Source organism: Cygnus olor, chromosome 3 (genome assembly GCF_009769625.2).
Source record: "Cygnus olor isolate bCygOlo1 chromosome 3, bCygOlo1.pri.v2, whole genome shotgun sequence".
Taxonomy (NCBI): Eukaryota; Metazoa; Chordata; class Aves; order Anseriformes; family Anatidae; genus Cygnus; species Cygnus olor.
The window spans coordinates 118,812,186-118,830,719 of record NC_049171.1 but is presented as its reverse complement, the minus strand read 5'-3'; the positions used below and the strand labels follow the sequence as shown (position 1 = coordinate 118,830,719).

General features: G+C 37.7%; 1 protein-coding gene across 1 annotated transcript; it reads right to left on the bottom strand.

Moving 5' to 3' along the window:
* Positions 1 to 143: 143 nt before the first annotated feature.
* Positions 144 to 17,757, bottom strand: PNPT1 (polyribonucleotide nucleotidyltransferase 1). Its single transcript, XM_040552661.1, has 29 exons — positions 17,449 to 17,757; positions 16,973 to 17,033; positions 16,579 to 16,653; positions 15,891 to 15,996; positions 14,845 to 14,894; positions 14,314 to 14,377; positions 14,186 to 14,233; positions 13,479 to 13,592; positions 13,033 to 13,219; positions 12,499 to 12,550; positions 12,148 to 12,205; positions 11,898 to 11,994; positions 11,702 to 11,804; positions 11,178 to 11,248; positions 10,652 to 10,688; positions 9,821 to 9,887; positions 9,644 to 9,733; positions 8,797 to 8,850; positions 8,585 to 8,691; positions 7,832 to 7,903; positions 7,657 to 7,720; positions 6,278 to 6,361; positions 5,759 to 5,842; positions 3,769 to 3,875; positions 3,628 to 3,683; positions 3,004 to 3,082; positions 2,515 to 2,562; positions 1,966 to 2,124; positions 144 to 1,196 (listed from the first exon to the last, which is right to left on the bottom strand). The coding sequence occupies exons 1-28, from the start codon at positions 17,670 to 17,672 to the stop codon at positions 1,969 to 1,971; spliced, it is 2,415 nt and encodes an 804-aa protein (XP_040408595.1). The 5' UTR covers positions 17,673 to 17,757; the 3' UTR covers positions 144 to 1,196; positions 1,966 to 1,968.
* Positions 17,758 to 18,534: the final 777 nt, after the last annotated feature.

Sequence of the window (18,534 nt, the reverse complement as noted above, 5' to 3'; positions counted from 1 at the left end):
CCAGCCATTTAAGTTAACTCACAGGAAGCAAGGATATTAGAATTCTTGCTAAGAAATACAAGGATACAGTTCTCACAGAAGAAAAAAGATTGTTAAGGAAAATTTTTTCCATTTTACATAATAAAAGACAGACAACAACAAAGAAGGGGGCTATTTTTTTTTTTTTTTTTTTTAATATTTTAGGTCAGAATAAAAAAGGCAAAATAGTTTTTACTATACATTCACATTTCTCTTCTCTCCACTTTTTTTTTTTCTTTTTTTCTTTCAGGAGGTCCAGAGCTGACTTGCCATTAGAAACTTGATTTTCCTGTTAGGAATATCTACAGATTTGGGTACACCAGAAGGGATACCTCATTGATTTTTAAGGTCTGCACATCACAGTAGAAAAAAACAAGGAGTTGTATGTTTTGAAATTTAAAAGAGATCAGTGAGTCTGATAATAGAACATAATCATATAGAGGAATTCTGAGACTCTTAATGAGGAGGTTTTGGGGGAAAGAAACATCACATCATTTGTTTATTGTAAAACAATTATTTTAGTATTTTTATTATGTATCTTAAAACTCAGTATTAATGAACCCAGATAAGTGATGTCGTTTCAGGTAGGTTCTTCATTTTTGTCCCCCTTCTGCTCAGATACCTTAGCAAGTCTGAACCCTATGGCAGTTATTATGTATTTATCTGAAAGAGTGCCCATCATGATACAGGTGATAATTTGTAAAGTTTCCACATTTTGCTCAGCATTTAAATCTTAGACACTGAAAAGCCAGTAAAACCTGGACTGGCCAAGTATGCCTCTCAACCATTGTCATACCTCATCAACCAAATACACAGGAGAATTCCTTCTCCCAGGAAGTACTCTTAAGTACTTGCCTTCCATCTTTGCATTTTTATCCTGAGATGGTAGCAGGAAGAATCTTAAGCACTGAAATGACTTAAAGTAGTCTGCTCTTCAGTCTATGCAATTCCACATTCTTAGATTCTTACCCGTGCTACACAATGTAAGAATATTGGTTGTTCCTGTTTCTTTTGAACAATGTTTTAATCAGTTTGAATACTTTTAAGTTTTACATCACCTTTAAGCATGAATACCATCTATTTTAAAAATATGATTCACTACCATCCACATGCAGAGACATCTGCAGATTCAAGTAAAGGTGTCTCATGTTTCCATGAACTACCAGGCCTTTTTTTCCTGAAAGAGAAAGAAAATACTCTGTAACCAACTAATATCAAGACATCAAATTCAGAAACACTTTTTGAAAGACTGTAATTTTCTTCACTGAATTTTAATTTCTTCTAGCATTGTGAATCATTTTAGAAGATTGCCACAGATTGCCTTAAGTTATCATGGGTGCATTTGCAACTCTATTTGCCAACCTTGTTGCACAATTACTCTTAATCTTATGATCAGATACCTTCCAGCTCTAGCAGCTTCCTAAGGAAAACAGAATACACACAATAGATTTGGGAAAAGTTGAGACAAATCTATCAATCATCAAATGCATGCTTGGAAACTAGTTCTAGAGAAGAGCTTTTGGCACTCCAGTGAGTGAGTTTCAGTTTCAAGAAAACTGAAAAACAAAACAAAACAAAACAAAACCCTCACCTTCCCCTACCCTGCCCTTCCCCCTACCCCAATATAAAAAATGGTGGCAGGGTAGGGAAGATAGAATACTTCCAGGTATTCTAGATTAATAAGTATGTTGGTTTTGGAGAAAATACACTGTCTAGGATGACCGAAACCATCAAGGAATTTGTACTCTTTTTACAGCATCAAGCTCTTTAGAACAAAATGATATGGAAGGCAAGGTGCTACCTTATGATAAATTGTAACAATTGGCAAGCAGTATTCACACAACACTGAACATCAGCTATACAGTACAAGAAACAGACTGATAGTCCTATACAACAGTTGTAAAGAAGGCACAGTACTGAGCTGTCAAATGTTTCCTGTGGCCTTACCAGTCATTGAGATGAAGTAGATGACTGTGGAACAGTACCTCCCATCATAATGCTGTTTTTGTCTGTGAGGGTTTTAAGCACAGTTGTGGCTGGTGACTGCAGAATTTTACGTGAAAGCCTCATTCTACCATCAGTTGGATCACGTCCAAAGTATTTAACCTGTTAAGAAAACTTACCACTTTAAGACCACCACACCGCTTTCAGATCTGATAAAGTTATCTTAAATCACCATATGAGACTGATCAACTTAAAGATAGAATTAGCTTTAAAAAAGGAGAGGAAAAAAAGAGAGGAATGCTTAAAAAAACTGAACATGCAAAACCACATACAACAGACACTGTTTGGTCTATACTGCTTAGTCAGGTCAACATGGTACCTAAGACAGCAAGGGTATGACACTAAAAACTCTGATTGGAGGTGATCAGGCATTTAAGCAGCACAGAAAAGCAATCTGATATAGCAAAATATTTCCTTCAGAAACACACAAAAAAAATTCAAATACTAAAATACGAACAGTTTGTTATCATTTTAAAGTTCAAAAAAATTTACCTGAATTTCTTGTCCAACTTCTAATCCCAGGGCACTAGGATGTTTAATCTAGAACACAGGATTTTTCAGAAAAACTCAGTTTTCAGGAGGGAAAAAACAAACAAAAAAATATACAGTTGTCTTCATGCTACATGTCAAGCAACCACGCATGGACCAAAGTGGCTCAATAAACTAGTCAACTAATGAACTACAGACTTCTACATTACATAGAAAGGGTATTAGACCTAAAGATGTGATGTCCATAAAAGTATCAACAACAGGATGATAGCAAGCATACAGCGAGATTCCTTGCAGCTCTAAACACAGGGCAAGCAAAGGTTAAACAAGAAAATGCTGCTAGTCTAAGACAGCTTTTTGTGTTACAAAAATAGACTCTAGACTCCAGTATGTGTGTTATAGCTGATGGAGACTAGGTTAGGTAAGAATTCATTTAAAACAAAAAAAAATGTTTTAGAATCTCTAGTTTACACTTGTTTAAGGATGCATTACCTTTCTTTGATCGAGCTGTGAATTATGAAGTAACACTGGTGTCATGTTTGGATACAATTTTATCATCACTCCAGAATCTCTGGAAAACAGAGCAAGTCATTTCAAAAATACACTGATAGAAGTCTATATATAACTTATTTTGCAAATTTACTCCAAAAACAAACATTAGAAAACTTTTCATAGACAAGATATTACTCATCCTTTTTTTAAATTCTCCTCTCAACCATGGCTATGCATTTCTCCTTAATCTAAACTGGATGGAAACTACACCGTCCTAACTATTTTAAATACAAAGTACATCCAAAAAGTGCTTGCCATTTCAATCCAAGATTTGTCCTTTCAAAAAAGTGAAAACAAATTCCAATCATCTCTCTCAGATACAAAGATGAAAAAAGACCTTCAAGTCTGTAATTTAAGGAGACATTCTAATATCTAAATAGCAAAAAAGAAACAGCCTTATTAAGAGAATGTTTTCAATAGAGCAAAATACTAGGAATAACGCAGGTGCCAACATCACCAGCAGAAGTTTGGCATGCTTTAAAAACCAATTTTATAATCCTGTCTATGTCTCAGGAATATATCTATGTAAATAAATTAAATTCAATTTCAGAGCACTTTTCATACCTAATTTCAGTAATTGTGGCTGTATAAACTGCACCAAATTCTAAATTAACTTCCTGCTGTAGGGAAAAGAGAAAAAAACAGTAAGACACGTATTCACAAACTGCAAACTGAAAAAGCTAACAACAAAAAGTCTGTCCTTACATCATCTTTGCAGATTTCACGGATAAACTCTCTTGCTTCATGCATAGCACTAGGTGTGGGAGCAAACACAGAATACGTCTCTTCATCCAGCTGACTTAAAGTTACACCTTAGAAATAGAATTTATTAACCAAAGAATCCTTGGTGAACATTCCTATTTTTTCAGCAAGCAGAAAATTCACATTTAGTAAAGACTTGCACAGAGCAAAATGGTTTTGCATAGTCTGACAAAGATCTCAAGTCCTCATCATTTCAAATATTCTTCAGACTAGGCACTGGACAGCTCTACATACAACTGTATAGAAACCATGTCACAGGTATACCTGCACGAGCTTGTGTTCCACATGGAACCATCCGCATTTGCACAATTGTTGCTTACTATAACCCTGCTGTAAGTGGATAAAATCTTGAGAGCTTAATTTAATCTTAGCTTTTTCATTAATGTTTATGAATTTCATTATTAAACTGTAGCTTTCATCAATAGCTGATTGAAATTAAAGTTTTTCAGAGCTAGAACATAGTAAGGTTGCACAGTAAAATTCTTCACACCTCTCGACTAGTTTTTCATCCAACAGGCCACATATGCTTGCAGTCAAAGTAGCATAATCTTTTCTCCAACCCAGCCCCCTGACAAGCACTACCCAAGCCAGAGAGATTATTAAAAGAGTTCCAAGTCCAAAGCAGCTGAAGCAGAACATCTATTTGATATGCTATGAACATCAAACGTTTTTAAAATGTAGTTCTCTAAAAGTAGGCAATGTGTGAAATTTTACTATATTAACCAATGAAAGAAAGAACCTGTACTTACAGATAAGTGTTCAGAAGAATCTGATATATTTAATGGTATTACAGCAGAAACACCTCTATCATGGCTGAACATTGGCTGATTATTAGCTTCATCATGTTGGCAAGGTGTAAAGTGTGGATTAAGTCTAGTTTCACTGGTTTGAAAGTAACGAAGAAAGTACAGCCTCTCAAATACCTAAAGTTCTTAACACTTTAAAAATTCTGCCCACTAACTTCTGAGGCCAACTGTAGCTATTGGTCTAATTTCGACCTCCATTAGTCCGACCTCTACCAATGCATCAGCTGCCCTATTTGGGAAATGGTAGTACAGAAGATGTTAACTTTGAATTTGGCACTTAACGTCAAGCAGAACAAGTTTTTTCCAAGAAATGCAATGAGGTCAGTAAACTTCTCCCACACTACTTGTTACTAGTTTAAGCCCCAGTACACGTCACTCCTGCAACATGATAGTGAGCTCTATTTCTAACATTTCCCAGCATGTTAACAGCATATACAAACTCCTCACAGAGTCCTAAGAAAACAGGGCAAGAGCACCACAGAAAAGAGCTCAGTACCTCTTCCTAATCAAAAAGCTTTAGTCTACAGACAGAAAGACTACATACATTTGATCTATACTGCAACATGTTCATAACATATCAGACTCGCTTGGCTTCACCACTCATTCATGTGTGCGCCATACTTCTGGAAATTCCTGCTGCAAGAAAACCTACATGCACTTCTACAGAGAATCTACACAACAGAATAGCCAAAATGAGCTTTATCTATTTGAAACATTGGAATCTCTTATTTATTGAGCCTTTAATGTACGTTGATCTGTACTGAGTATTGGAATGGCTAAACATACTAGTCTAAACAAACACTGTTAGACAGGCTGCAGTATAAAGCACCTTCTTCACTTAATATTTCTTCCTATATAACTTGCTAGGACGTTTCTACTGAAGCACAAACGCCCTCAGGTATTAAACAGAGGTGTTCTACAGAACAATTTGTAAAGTTTAAGCTTACCTTTGTCTAGGTTCTGAAAGGACATGAAAGGTAGCATTAACACTTAACAGTAGCTGTGCTAGTAATTTATGCGCTACCAAGTTCCACTAATTAAAACCCCATACAAGAGATTTTTGTACAGTGAAAAGAAGCTATTAACACATGAGGATAAGTGATCACAGGAAAACAAAGATGTCTTACCCGTCTGTGCTTGAAGTTTTTTCAAATTATAGGCCCCAGGACCAATGAACCTTAACCTTTTCGATAATGGCACATGGATTGTTTCTGAAAGAACACATAAATATACTTTGAAATGCTAAGTATGATGATCCTGAATACCATCACAAAAGTCCTTTTTTTTATGGCTAGTCATATTATATGCTGAACACTGATGAAATTATGTTTAAGTATTAGAATTAATGAAGACTTAGAACGTAAGTAATTTGAGTGTAAATTACCTTAAGCCATTCCAATGCTGGCATCTATATCTATTCTCATTTTGTGAGTTCCACACAACTTCAGCTTATTCTGCTTTCTAATGTGCAATGAAGTAGTACAGTACTGCCCCTCAGGGCAATAAAAAACAACAACTCCCCTCACAAATCACGAAAGACAGAAAAATATGATACATTCATTAAAAAAAAGCTGTTTTAAACAGTAATTTATTGTTAAAAAACATAAAAAGACATCAATTCATATCAACATACAACTAACAATTACCTACAACTGGTCCATTTTCTTTTCTGTTAGGTCTGGGTTTTGCCAGTGTTTGGTTCATAATTTGCAAAATCTCCCTCTTTGCAGCTGTAGAGGTTTGGCAAAAGGAAGAAGAGGGAAAAGTTTTGCGTAAGACTAATATAAATGTATGTTGCTTTTGTTATAAAGTAGATAACATCCATTCATGAAATCTACCTCTTGCCTAACTTATCAATATATCATGGTAATACGACACATTTTAGGTAGTGTACCTTTGTTAGAGTACGACCTTCTGCTCTGTGTACTAGTCCTACACCTTCAGCACTTTATGCAGACCAAAACATTAACAATGAAGCACAGAACTGTATGCTATTATTTAAATAAATTAGAGATGATGAGAGCAACAGGGTGTAGCTTTGATTAGCTAAGTTATGATATACTGGCCTGAAACTTTAACTGATCTTCTTGAAGTGATACACCTTTGAACAGGAATTACTAGTTCTTCTGTTTTAATAAATGTTTTCTTGTTAAAGTGTTGCCACAGTTGAGTGGAAATTTCTTAAAACTAGAGAAATCCTTATTAATGCTTGTACCTTCAGTTTTCATATGGCTCAATAATATTTTAGCTGTACACACCAGAATACAAACAACAGTAAGTTTCAATAGTAGATATATTTGAATTTATGATAAGCAAGAAAAAGTTTGCTGCTGTTTTTGATAGTATTATTCTGTTGGATTTAAAACAAACATGGAATAGGATGTTTGTTAACTGTATTCGGAATAACAAACACTTAAGTATTTAAATAGCAACTAGGTGACTTTTGCCTCTCCCAACTTTCACCTATCAAAAGCAATCCAATTTCAGTGCCCAAAGCTGCACTTCAGCCTTCATTACCTGTATTATTTAAGGAGTATTGAGCTACTACATGTTAATGATGAACTCCCTGAGATGTCAAGGACTTTTACCCTACCTTTTTTTCCCCCCCCCTCCAGTTTGCTCAACCACAAGTTTTACCGCATTTTTTTCCAGAAGTTATACATTGATTTAAATTGGTCATCGTTAGAATCATACCATTTGCATTAAGTATTTTTTTGTTCTCTTAACAAGAAAGTAAACCTCTAGGAGCAGCACACACTTTCACATACACTATGTAAAACGATATGGAACATAACCATGCCGGGAAGGGCAAGCTTTTTTGAAGACTAAATGCTCTCAAACAAACAAACAAAAGTTTGTTCTGTATCAAGTACTAACATTCAAGCATAGCACACAACACTGAACTTTTTTTTAATCCCCATGCCTGCCTTAGCTCCCCGCCCCCCCCAAAATAAAATATTTAAATAAATAATTTAATACATTTTATAACTTAATATAATGGGTGCAAATCTTAATATGGACATACCAGTGCCTTGCTGAATAGCTTCCATGACAATTTTTATTGGTATTCCTGGTAGTTTTAGATCAACCTAATGTGAAAAGAGTTAAGTAGTGAGTTAAGTAGCATCAATACACAGGGAAAGCTTTTTTAGACAGACATTCCCGAAGATTGATAAAATGAATCTTTCATGTTACAATACCTGCAAGGCAGTTATCCCTTTATTAGTACCCGCCATCTTGAAATCCATATCACCATAGTAATCTTCAATTCCCTGTCAGTACAGGCAGAAAGAAAAATTGGAGTAACTATGTCCCAGTACCAATTCTTATTACACCAAAAGTGCATTCTAGGCTTCAGTAAACCACAAAGTAGACTAGGAGCCACTTGCAGACTTGGTGTCACCTTTCAGATTTGTATCTTTTTTTTTTTTCCCCCACCCTTACTTCACCATTCCTGATTAACACAGTTCCTTTCTGTTCTTATAAGCTGAGAGCTTTTGTATTTGTGGCCTGGTTTTTGAATAAATCCCCAGTTTACTTGGTACGATCAACAGCTGCCACAGGAAACAGCAGCATGATCATGTGCATTTTTTCTCCCCAGCAACCCTGCCAATTGCTCTCCTTCCAATATACCGTGTTTTTCAGTAAACTACTGATTCCAATAATTATAACCCTTTCTTCCACAAGAGACAAAATTTATTTGAAATAGTACACTTATCAGAGCTTAAAAGTAACAACTGAGTAGTTACACAAAATTAACATGACTAGACATTTTATAGATTTTTTTTTACATAATGGAGGCAGCTGCAAGACAAAACAGAAGACAAAACTACTACTATGTCCAGTAGCATATGTTCTAGAATTAAGTGGGTAAAAATAATGTTACAAAAAGGATGTAGAGGTATTTTACAGAATTAAACATCAGTAGTAACCACTGTGCTACCAAAACTCACCAGGATGTCTGTCAGCAAACGATAGTCCTCAAGATCTCCTTTTTCTGGACTGTATTTGGTAACGAGACCCACTGCTACACCTGCCACTGCACTTGATACTGGAACTCCTAACAGCGGTAATTACATGTACATGTTTTTTTAAGCTTTGGTCATTTCCAAATCCTTTAACACATTATCATATGCAGTTTATCCTTAAGTGCCATGTTTTGTACCTGCATCCATTAATGCCAAACTTCCACCACATGCAGAAGCCATTGAAGATGACCCTACAGAGTTAGAATATACGAGAAAAATAGTGTTAAACCCTGGTAACAAGCATTCAAAACAAGACTTACTGGTGATATTGTTCAATGACAGTTTGAAAATTAATGTTCTGGTAGCCAGAAGATACCATGCAGCAATACACGTACTACAATAAATAATTAGTTTATCAGACAGTTTCTGTAGCAAAAGCACTTTAGCAAGAAACTGTTAACAGTTTGAATCTTTTTTGATACTGAGCAAAAACTGATCATCAAGCTGGGGAGTTTGTCAGCTGCAAATGGGACTCATTCCCTTTCCTCAGTAACTCCTTCTCCCAGACACCAAATCTCACTACACTGCTAGGAAATTGCAGGTGGCTCTCATGGAACTCCTGGCCACAGAGCAGAATCTGCAGAAAGGTGAAATCAATAGCTTCCTCCCAAAATGGGGAGATAAAGGAAACAGGAATTATCTGTACATCAGGAAGGTTACCAGCTGTGGTTCAATACTGAAGAATGGGTTTCAGTACATGCTAACATATTCCTCACTCTGGAGCATAAAAATGCCCCAAAAAGGCCACTTTATTAAAGTCTGAACTTATACTTATGCCTTGTATTGATACTGTGCTATTATACAAATGGAAAGGAAAGGTCCATATTTTAAAATACTTCAGATAGTAGAGCCACCAAGATTAAAAAGCTTAAAACTGAATCTATTGTCTACAAAAACATCTATATGTAGTTTGTCAAACTTGAGGTTTTTTGTTTAAGAACAAGACTCTCTCTTGTTTCTTGAAGAACAAGAAAGCCGTAATACCATTTGACTCTAAGACTTCAGAAGTAACTCGTATTGTGAAAGGGAAATCCTGAGGAATAATTGGTTTCAGTGCTCGCTCTGCCAGTGCACCTGTTAAAAATACAAATAAAAGCCATAAATAAAAGACGATCAAAATATTAGAGCTTACAGCATAAAACTTCAGTAGTTTTAACCTACCATGTCCAAGTTCTCTTCTGTTTACACCAGTAACTTTGCCAATCTCGTTTGTTGCATAAGGAGGAAACTATAGAGCAAAAAAATAGAAGCGCACATACAGGAGGTTAACTTGTTTCTTTTTCACTTCAAAACAAACACTTTGAAAAAGTCTCTTTGAAGTTTTGGTGCATCTCAAGGTAAAAGCAAAAAAACCAACAACTAAATATTAAACAATCACACAACTTCTATCAGTCACTTAGTTTGCGAGTCAGGATTAGTTGACAGCGTTTACTTAGTTCACGCTTTAATTCCCCATAACAGAAGAGAATAAAGCAGCTGCAAGGTAGCCAAGGAATAGGACAACAGGCTTACTCTAATTAAACTTGTCAAACAACATATCAGAAATCTTGTTTCTGTCATACAGATGACACAAATATGTCTCTTGCCTGTACAAAATACTTTGGGCAAGTTCCAAAGGCTGACTAAGACTGGAGATGTAAAAGCACTTATTGACTACTAGTGTAGCATGTCAGCTGCACACATTAATTTACTAAAAGTAATTGAGCAGGTTAATCCTGCCTGCAGTAGTAACCTGTCTTTAAGAAACTAACCTGATGTTAAACTATTAGAAAGCCTGCATAAAATAGCAGCTTATAAATTACGTAGTGCTTTTTAGGAAACCAGCATTTCTGTTGATAAACTACAGGACAAATTCATATATAAATTGTAACTAGCAGAACCTAGCAAATCTAGAGATAATTCATATTCTTGGAATTAAACAATTTCAATTCTGAGAGCAAGACCTGAAGCCCTTATATAAACCATGCAGAAAGCTGTGACAATGAAACTCACCTCATAATGCAGCATGAAGTTTTTATCTTTAACTCCACTGTTAAAAAAACAAGACCATGTCAAAAAGAACAACCAAATGTGTCCTAAATATTATATGTAGTAAGATTATATTCAACTCTACCTAGAAATTGACCAAGTAAATCCTGCAGATCTGTTGATTCATTAACAGCCCCCCCCCCCTTTTTTTAAGTAAATGAATTAAAAAACATGGTCTACAGTTAACATACGAGGGTTAACTCATATGAGTTAACATATGAGGGTTGTATCTCTGTAGACATTTAAACAGCTTTCCTAGCTGTCTGGAATAGAACCGGCCCTTATCAATGCTTTATGCAGATTTTGATGCATCAGACAGCAGACAAACCTCAAGAATATCAGCATCTTACTGCACACACTGCAGTACACTCCAACTTCACACATGTCAATGGAATTAATGTCTTCTTATTAACAGCAACTTTTATAAAATGTGTTTAAGTGCTCACCCTCTGTTAGTACCACTGACAGAAAACCATAAAGACACACATACCTCACAGCTGTTGAAATAAGATCTGATTTTACACTTGATTCTATGGAGTCAAATGTAACTGTACAGAGAACCTAAAATAAGGGATAAATAAACAGCTCTTAGACACGTCTATGTTTTACAACTTTTCATACTGATAATGAAGAATGAAAAAGTGATTTCAGCAACAAATATGGTACCATCATCTACCACTTCTGAAAACTTTCTTCTCTCAAACACTCATGATTTATAAAGATTATACAATCTTATAAGTGATCACATTTAAAAATATTGATTTAATGCCTCCTGCCCTGTCAGAAGCCTGTAGCAGTTTGTTCACTAAAACGGAATAAGCTCATTTAAAAACCAGGGATCTTAACTGTGCAGACAATACTGTGTGAAATAGCTAGCCTGCTTATCACACAGACTTCCAGCACACATTATTCTTAGCAGGATAGAATAAGGAAATTTCACGTTTAAACGAAAAGTACAAGCCTTTTGGCTTCTGATACATTATATTTAGAACTTAAATCATTTAACAATACTACCTGTGTTTGACCTCTCTGAAATAAGGCTGATCCATGAAGCATTTTAAACATATTCACTTCGCATTTAATATCTCTGAGGGAAGTCAAATCTCTTCCATCACATCTAAAGTTAGGAGCAGAAATTATGAAATCAATGAAACTATAGTCTCAGAGAAAAAATTGACAGAAATAATTATACAGCAAGGATTTTACATACCTTCTATATTCGTTCAGAATAAGATTTCTAAAAATATCCTTAGAGACCACATTGAAAGATTCCATGATTTCATAAGGCTCAGCCTCTGGAAATTTTTCTGGGTATAAAAAAAAAAGAAACCTTAACTGAAATTAGGAAATGAATCTCAGAGAACTTCTAAAATAGCACGGCCAACAAACAGCACACTGTAATTTTAAGTACCACTAGTTTGATATAAGCATTTTCTAAATACTAAGAAAGCATAAAATACCTTTCAGCTGCTCTTCTGTTTCAAGCCTTATTTTGTTAATTGCTTCATCTCTAGAAATCTAGAACACAGGATTTGCAACCAGTTAACTCTACAGAGTGGAATAACAGAAGAAGTTTGGGTTGTTGGGTTTGTTGTAAAGTTCTGTAAGACCCAAAGAAAAATAGGACCTCCACACAATTTCAAACAGATCAATTATGTACCACAAGAAATTAGTTCTGGCAGATAAGAATTTACAAGACAATTCATTACTATTACACATACATTCAGATGAGAAGAGGTTAGCATAAAGAAATTAAGTCTTACTACAATTTCATTATATTAAATCAAATCACATTTGAATTGATTACTTACTTTATCATGGCTAGAATCCGTGAACACTGCATAGATCTTGTTAAAAGCAAGTCTTTTGGAAGAAAAGAAAGAAATTTTGGAAATGCAATTACACAAATAGTATCTTTTGAAGACTAAATGTTTGGTTTTTGCATGAAAGCACCAGACTGCCATTTACAAACGCTACTAGTCTCAGCTGTCCATCCTGCCTGCTGCTCTCCTACTCCCCATCACCTCCATGACAAAGTTCATGAAAGCCAACATAACCCTGGCTCCTCATGTCACCATTCCACAAGAATGGCACATGAGGTTGCAATGCTTTTACTGTTTTTACACCACTTATTTTGCCATGTCCTTCTCACTAAGCATAAAAGAAGAGCTAAAGGCAGTGTCCCTAAGTTTCTATGGAAAACGTAGCAAGAAATTCTAAACATTGAAAACATTTTCTTGAACAAGATCCCAAACATTTTAATCACAAATGATTAAATAATCATTAGTAAGTATTTCTGAGTCACTTAACAGAAATTAGGTCAAAATTGTTTGTTCTGAACTTACTTCTTTGCACATTCCACAATCTCCTCAGGAGCAACAAACAACTTCTGAACAGTTCTCTTGACAACACCTTGTTCTTTCACTAGCTGTTGAATTCCTTGAATTATGTGCTGGGTATGCTTCACTCCTACTTTAATGGCATGACAGAAATCTTGTTGCAATATATTCTCAGCAGTTGCTTCCAACATAACTACCAATGGAAAGTCAAAAACTAGATTAATTACTATTTTATTTTTCAATAGCAATCTACAACTCAACCAAGACAATATAGGTTACCTTTAAACTGCATAATAATGGAATTTACTCTACCCCAAAGTTATCTAGCAATATTATTCATTCCCACTATTGCCTAGAAACAGAAGTTTCAAAGATTTGAAAAATATCTGTAAAGAGTCGCCTACGATTTTCAAACCGAGTACCCAACAGATATTGATAGTTAACCCACTTACCAACTTGATTTTGTGGGGCTCCAGCAACAACTAAATTTAAAATGCTAGAAGACATTTGTTTTCGGGTTGGATTGATAACAGTTTCTCCATTGATTAGTCCTACCCTTACTGCACCTAGAAACAAACTCCAGAAAATTATTATTATAATAAGAAAAGTTCTTCTAAGGCATCACTTGACTCTGACAATTATACATCTAAAAGCAATGATTAAGCTAAGGATTTGTTTTAAAATATTAGCATGTCAGCTATACATTAAAAACAAATCTATAAGGCAAGATTATCTATTCTTCAATTTCTCTTTGGCAGTATCACTGCGCAGCGCTTATGTTCTTTATAAAACATTTGCAGTGACACAGTTCCCATAACACATTTGCAATGGCAAAGCTCTTCTTGAGTTCCTGGAGAAAAAGTATTCTTATACACCTACTTTCTCCACAATGCTTTAAGTTTCTTTAAAGACAAAATTCAAGGAAGCTGCTGACCACTGTATTACAATATTTCTGGATTATAAATCCTTATATAAGCGTTTTTAGTCCAGAAAAAATGCTGCTCTGAAGCACAACAATTCTATGCATCATAAAGTGAATTTCAGCACATTAAGCAAAAGATAGCGGCCTTTAGACTCCAATTCTTGTTAGAAGCAGCAAACTGTTGTCTAATTTGCCCATTATATTCAAGATACTCAGGATTTCAAAATATGTACTTACCTATAGGACCATTCCATGGAATATCAGATAAGGCAAGAGCTGCAGAAGCTAGAATAAAGAGATATAAATCTATTAGCAAAAATGAATTATATTAAAATCACGCAAGCAATAATTTTGAGTTTTCTTACCTCCATTAATTGCCAGAACGTCAGGATCATTGACACCATCTACTGCTAAAAGATTACAAAGGATCTGGCATAAGATAAAAGACAGTGAATATTTTTGACCTATAGATTTTTATTAACTGTCAATAGAAAGCTAAGGACAATAAAACAAAACATTCCACATCTTTATACACACTTAAACTAAAAAGGAAAGCTGGTTCAGGTGCTTTAGCCAGGAGGCTTATGAAAAAACATGTGAAAAATATAACATGTAACACTTATTAACTTTTTCTCTCCCCTGTTGTAACAGAGCACTTTTGAATTTTCTCTCTGTATCTCTGCAACACAATTTGAGAACTAGCATATAATAAAAACATTTTAAGACATGCAAATGAGAAACTAAAAAGTAGAATTACAGAATTAGACTTTTTCAAACTGTAAAGCCATCCTGGATGCTAATAAAAATTGCTTTTCTATCACTTATAATTTTCACTGGACATGCCAAGTCTTCCATTCTAAAGGTAGCTACAGTTAAGGACAGTCAGCACGACATACCTGTGTATCATAAAAGTAGCCTACTGGAAAGAGTGGTCTGATTGACCTATCTGCAAAAGAAACATTCAGAGTGTAAGCACTCAACTTTCAGTAGTCATTATCCAGTTTAGCTTCTAATAAACCCCACAAGAAACTGACAAGATAGTTTAAATGAACAACCCAAACAAAGGAGAAGAGAAAGGGTAGAGAAACCACAAGAAATTTTAGCATGAGATGTAATCAACTCTAAAATTTCACCAGCGCTCAGAGAAAAATAAGAGGTATATATGGGCGAGTATATCAATCATCTCGTAACACAGAGTAACAAACATTAAAAAGTCTTCTATGGTTTAAGATACAAATGGTCTATTAAATAGTATTTTACCAGAAATGCCTCCAATGAAGAGACATAAAAGACAGGAATGCTTTTACTGATTTTCTTTGAGGACTGTACGCTACTTCCAAGATGTCTAGATTTACTCCTAACTTTATTTGTCTGAAGTGCGTAGAACTGACAACCCAGGCCTTAAAGGATGTTCTCTCTCAACTCGTTTCATGCAGTCTTAAAATGCTGACTTATTTGACATCAGCTTCATGTACACATTGAACCTCAAAAGCTGTTAATCTTAATCGTGAAAGTCTTAAGCCGTGATAGAGAGGACTTCAAGAGGAATCAAGAGACAGGGAATGAATGTATATCATTCAGTCCATCTGGCATGTATTTTTGAGTTTAACTTGGTTCTTTCTTCCACCTCTCCAGATAGATATGGAACTGCAGAGGTGACATCTCATGAAGGTGAGATCTTAGATACACTAAGGTGACATGAAAGTTCTTGAGATCCAGACACATATATAAAGGAATATGTACACAGCCCCAGATGACTTAAGTTTTTACAATTAGCCCCAATAAACTTCAAAAAGGAAGCGCAAGGTAGGTTTTCCCTGACATTACTGCAGAAACAATCAACCTTGCAAGCAACAGTTGCAAGTTACTACCTCTTCTCAGAGGCTCATGAGGATATTATGTAATATTTTTAAAATATCATAAATAAAATGATTCAGCCTACCTATTACTCTGCTTGTAAGAATTTCTTTGTCAGTAGTACCAAGTTCTCTTCTTAAATAGTTCGTAGGAATTCTTCCTGCTGCTGCAGCTTTCTGACGATAGTCAACCTTTTAAAAAACAAAACCAGGATTCCTAAGGACAACAGATCACTAATTACAAAGCCACATAATTGTTCAAGTTGGAGAGGACACCTCAGAAGGTCTATACTCTAATCTCTGGCTCAGAGCAAGGTCTATGCTGAATCAACTGCACCCTGTGTGATGTGCAAAAATTTCAGGTCACTGACATAAATATTGAATGGGCAATGTCCCAGGATAGACCCTCTGAGAAATCCACTATTATTCAGTCTTAAGGTAGAATAGGAATCATTAATCCTTAACACTTGTAAACCCTTTGAGCATAACACTCTGCCCATTTTTTCCACACAACTAAAATATGATGTCTGAAACTTGGACGCTGTAGCAGACATCCAAGTTCACAAAGCTCTCAGTAGAGAGAACACCCACTGACCATCCTTCATCCACAGATACAGTGATGTTATCACAGACTGCTGTTCTGAGGTCCAAGCTCTGTACTCTGCTGCTCGCCTTCCTCTCTCCCCTCAGCATCTTGAGCTCTGCTATTTAATGATTAGCACAGCAAAGGCTGTCACTAATTATCACAGAACAAGTTCTGTCATTAGTACTTACCACTAGTGGCATGAACTGAGATGCAGAAGGCTTGGTTTTACTGACTGCTGTGACCATTACTGCTGTGTCACCTAGCTGGATCAAGAGGAGAAAAAAAAAGATTATCTGCAACCAAAGTATTAATCGAAATCCTACACGTATTTGTATATTAATATTGCAGTTCCCAATACTCTCTGCAGAAAAACAACCGCATAATTCTATGCTTTTTGCAAGTTGTTGGAAAAAAAGCCCACCGTTGCCCCCAACACATAGCTACACTTTCATTAGGGATTAAATTGCTACTTGAGACTTGGCACAACTTTTTTACAGGCTGGAATGCACCAGTAATGGCTGCTCACACCCAAAAGTTTTGAAGTTCCACACACTCTAGGCTCTTTTTTTTTTTTTTTTTTACCTGAACAACAGCAGACCCATCAGCAAACCTAGCGAGCTTTCCAGAAGACAGTTCCATCTTCCTGTGGGAAAGAAACAATCTGTTACTGACAGTGAATATAAAGCAACTCTCCATTGCCTCCTACATTCACCTCCAGCACCTATCCTAAAGGACAGCAGCTGCACCTCAGGGTGGATATGAAAACCCTCATTATATGTGGAAGGGGGAACTCCAACCACAAGCAACTCCGATGGGGTTTTGCCTCAGAGCTCCCAATTTCTTCAGCTCGGGGAGAAGCCTCCAGCCGCACAAGGTGCCTGTCTGTCTGTCAGTCCCACACGCGGGGTGTCTGTCACACAGGGTGTCTGTCAGTCCTACACGCGGGGTACCGCCTGCTCCAACCGCGTTTGGGCGCCGTGCAGGCGCTCGGCACAACGCCGCGGTGCCGATTCCCGCTCCCTGCCTCCCGGTTCCTCGGTGCCGCTGTGGCCGCTCACCTGCCCCCCACCTCCACCGCCACGGCCCGGCCGGGCCCGGGCTGCGCCGCCACGCCGCGGGCAGGAGCCAGCCGCGGCCCGCAGCCTCCCGGCAGCGCCAGGCGCCGCCATCGCGCCGCGGCCCGGCCGCTAACGGCCCCAACGGCCCCCAGGGGCAGGGCGCCCAGCGCGGCCCGGCGGCAGCTCGTGACGGCGGCCATCGCGCCGGGACGGGGCGGCCACATCGGCGGCAGCCGCGCCCCCGTTGGCTGGCGGGGGCGGTGGGGAGCGGGCCGCCGCCGAACAAGCTGGGTGCGGGTTGGCTGCTGCCCCGCCCGCCGTCCCCGTTCCGTCGCGTCAGCGCGGCCCGGCGCCCCCTGGCGGAGCTCCGCGGGCTACGGAGCCCGCGCAGGGACAGGCGGCGCCGGGTGGGCCAACGGCACCGAGCCGCCATGGCCGGGGGGGCCGTGAGGGGAGCGCTGGTGCCGTCACGGGGCCAGACGTCACAGCCCCGGCACCTAAAGCGTCACTGTCACCTTAAAGGCCTAAAAGGAAAATAAAAACACACGCGTACACACACACACACAAAACCCACCACATTTTGAATTGTTTTCCCCTGAAAACCATGTCCCGTGTGAACTTGTTAGGCACGAAGCTCAAAAACCACAATAACACCTCACAAATCTAGGGCTGCAGGGCCTGTGAGCAGGAAGAGCCATGCTGGTGGCCAGCAAGGCCCTGCCACTGCCCTGCTCCTCAGCGTGGCATCCACCAGGCCTGCCACAATGCAAACTGCCACGTTCCCTCCAAAATTTGGGCCATCAGGAGACCACGGCTGAAACCTGGGTGAGATTTCATTAAAAATTTAAGGCAGCTTATTACCAGATTGGTTCCAGCGCTGTTTCAATATTGCTCGCTCATCGGTTCCTTCACAGGATTTTCCTGCCATTTTGTCAGCATTTGTAAAAACCACATTCATGGGCTTTGTGAACAGCCCAAGTAATAGTTTTTCTTCTGTGCCAACAAGTTTCTTACCTTTTTGGCAAGACAGAGCAGAAATAAAATGATCTAGAAACTTGGGGTTTGGCCTGGGTAGGGCTAAGAGCT

What these genes read in the sequence shown, in the direction of transcription:
- PNPT1 (XM_040552661.1), bottom strand. Translation starts at nt 17,672, where the DNA reads ATGTGGCCGCCCCGTCCCGGCGCGATGGCCGCCGTCACGAGCTGCCGC. An exon ending in ACTTCATGCTGCATTATGAG is followed by an intron (nt 9,888 to 10,651) that starts GTGAGTTTCATT and finishes TTTGCTCTATAG; the next exon opens with TTTCCTCCTTATGCAACAAA. An exon ending in AAGGGATAACTGCCTTGCAG is followed by an intron (nt 7,721 to 7,831) that starts GTATTGTAACAT and finishes TTTTCACATTAG; the next exon opens with GTTGATCTAAAACTACCAGG.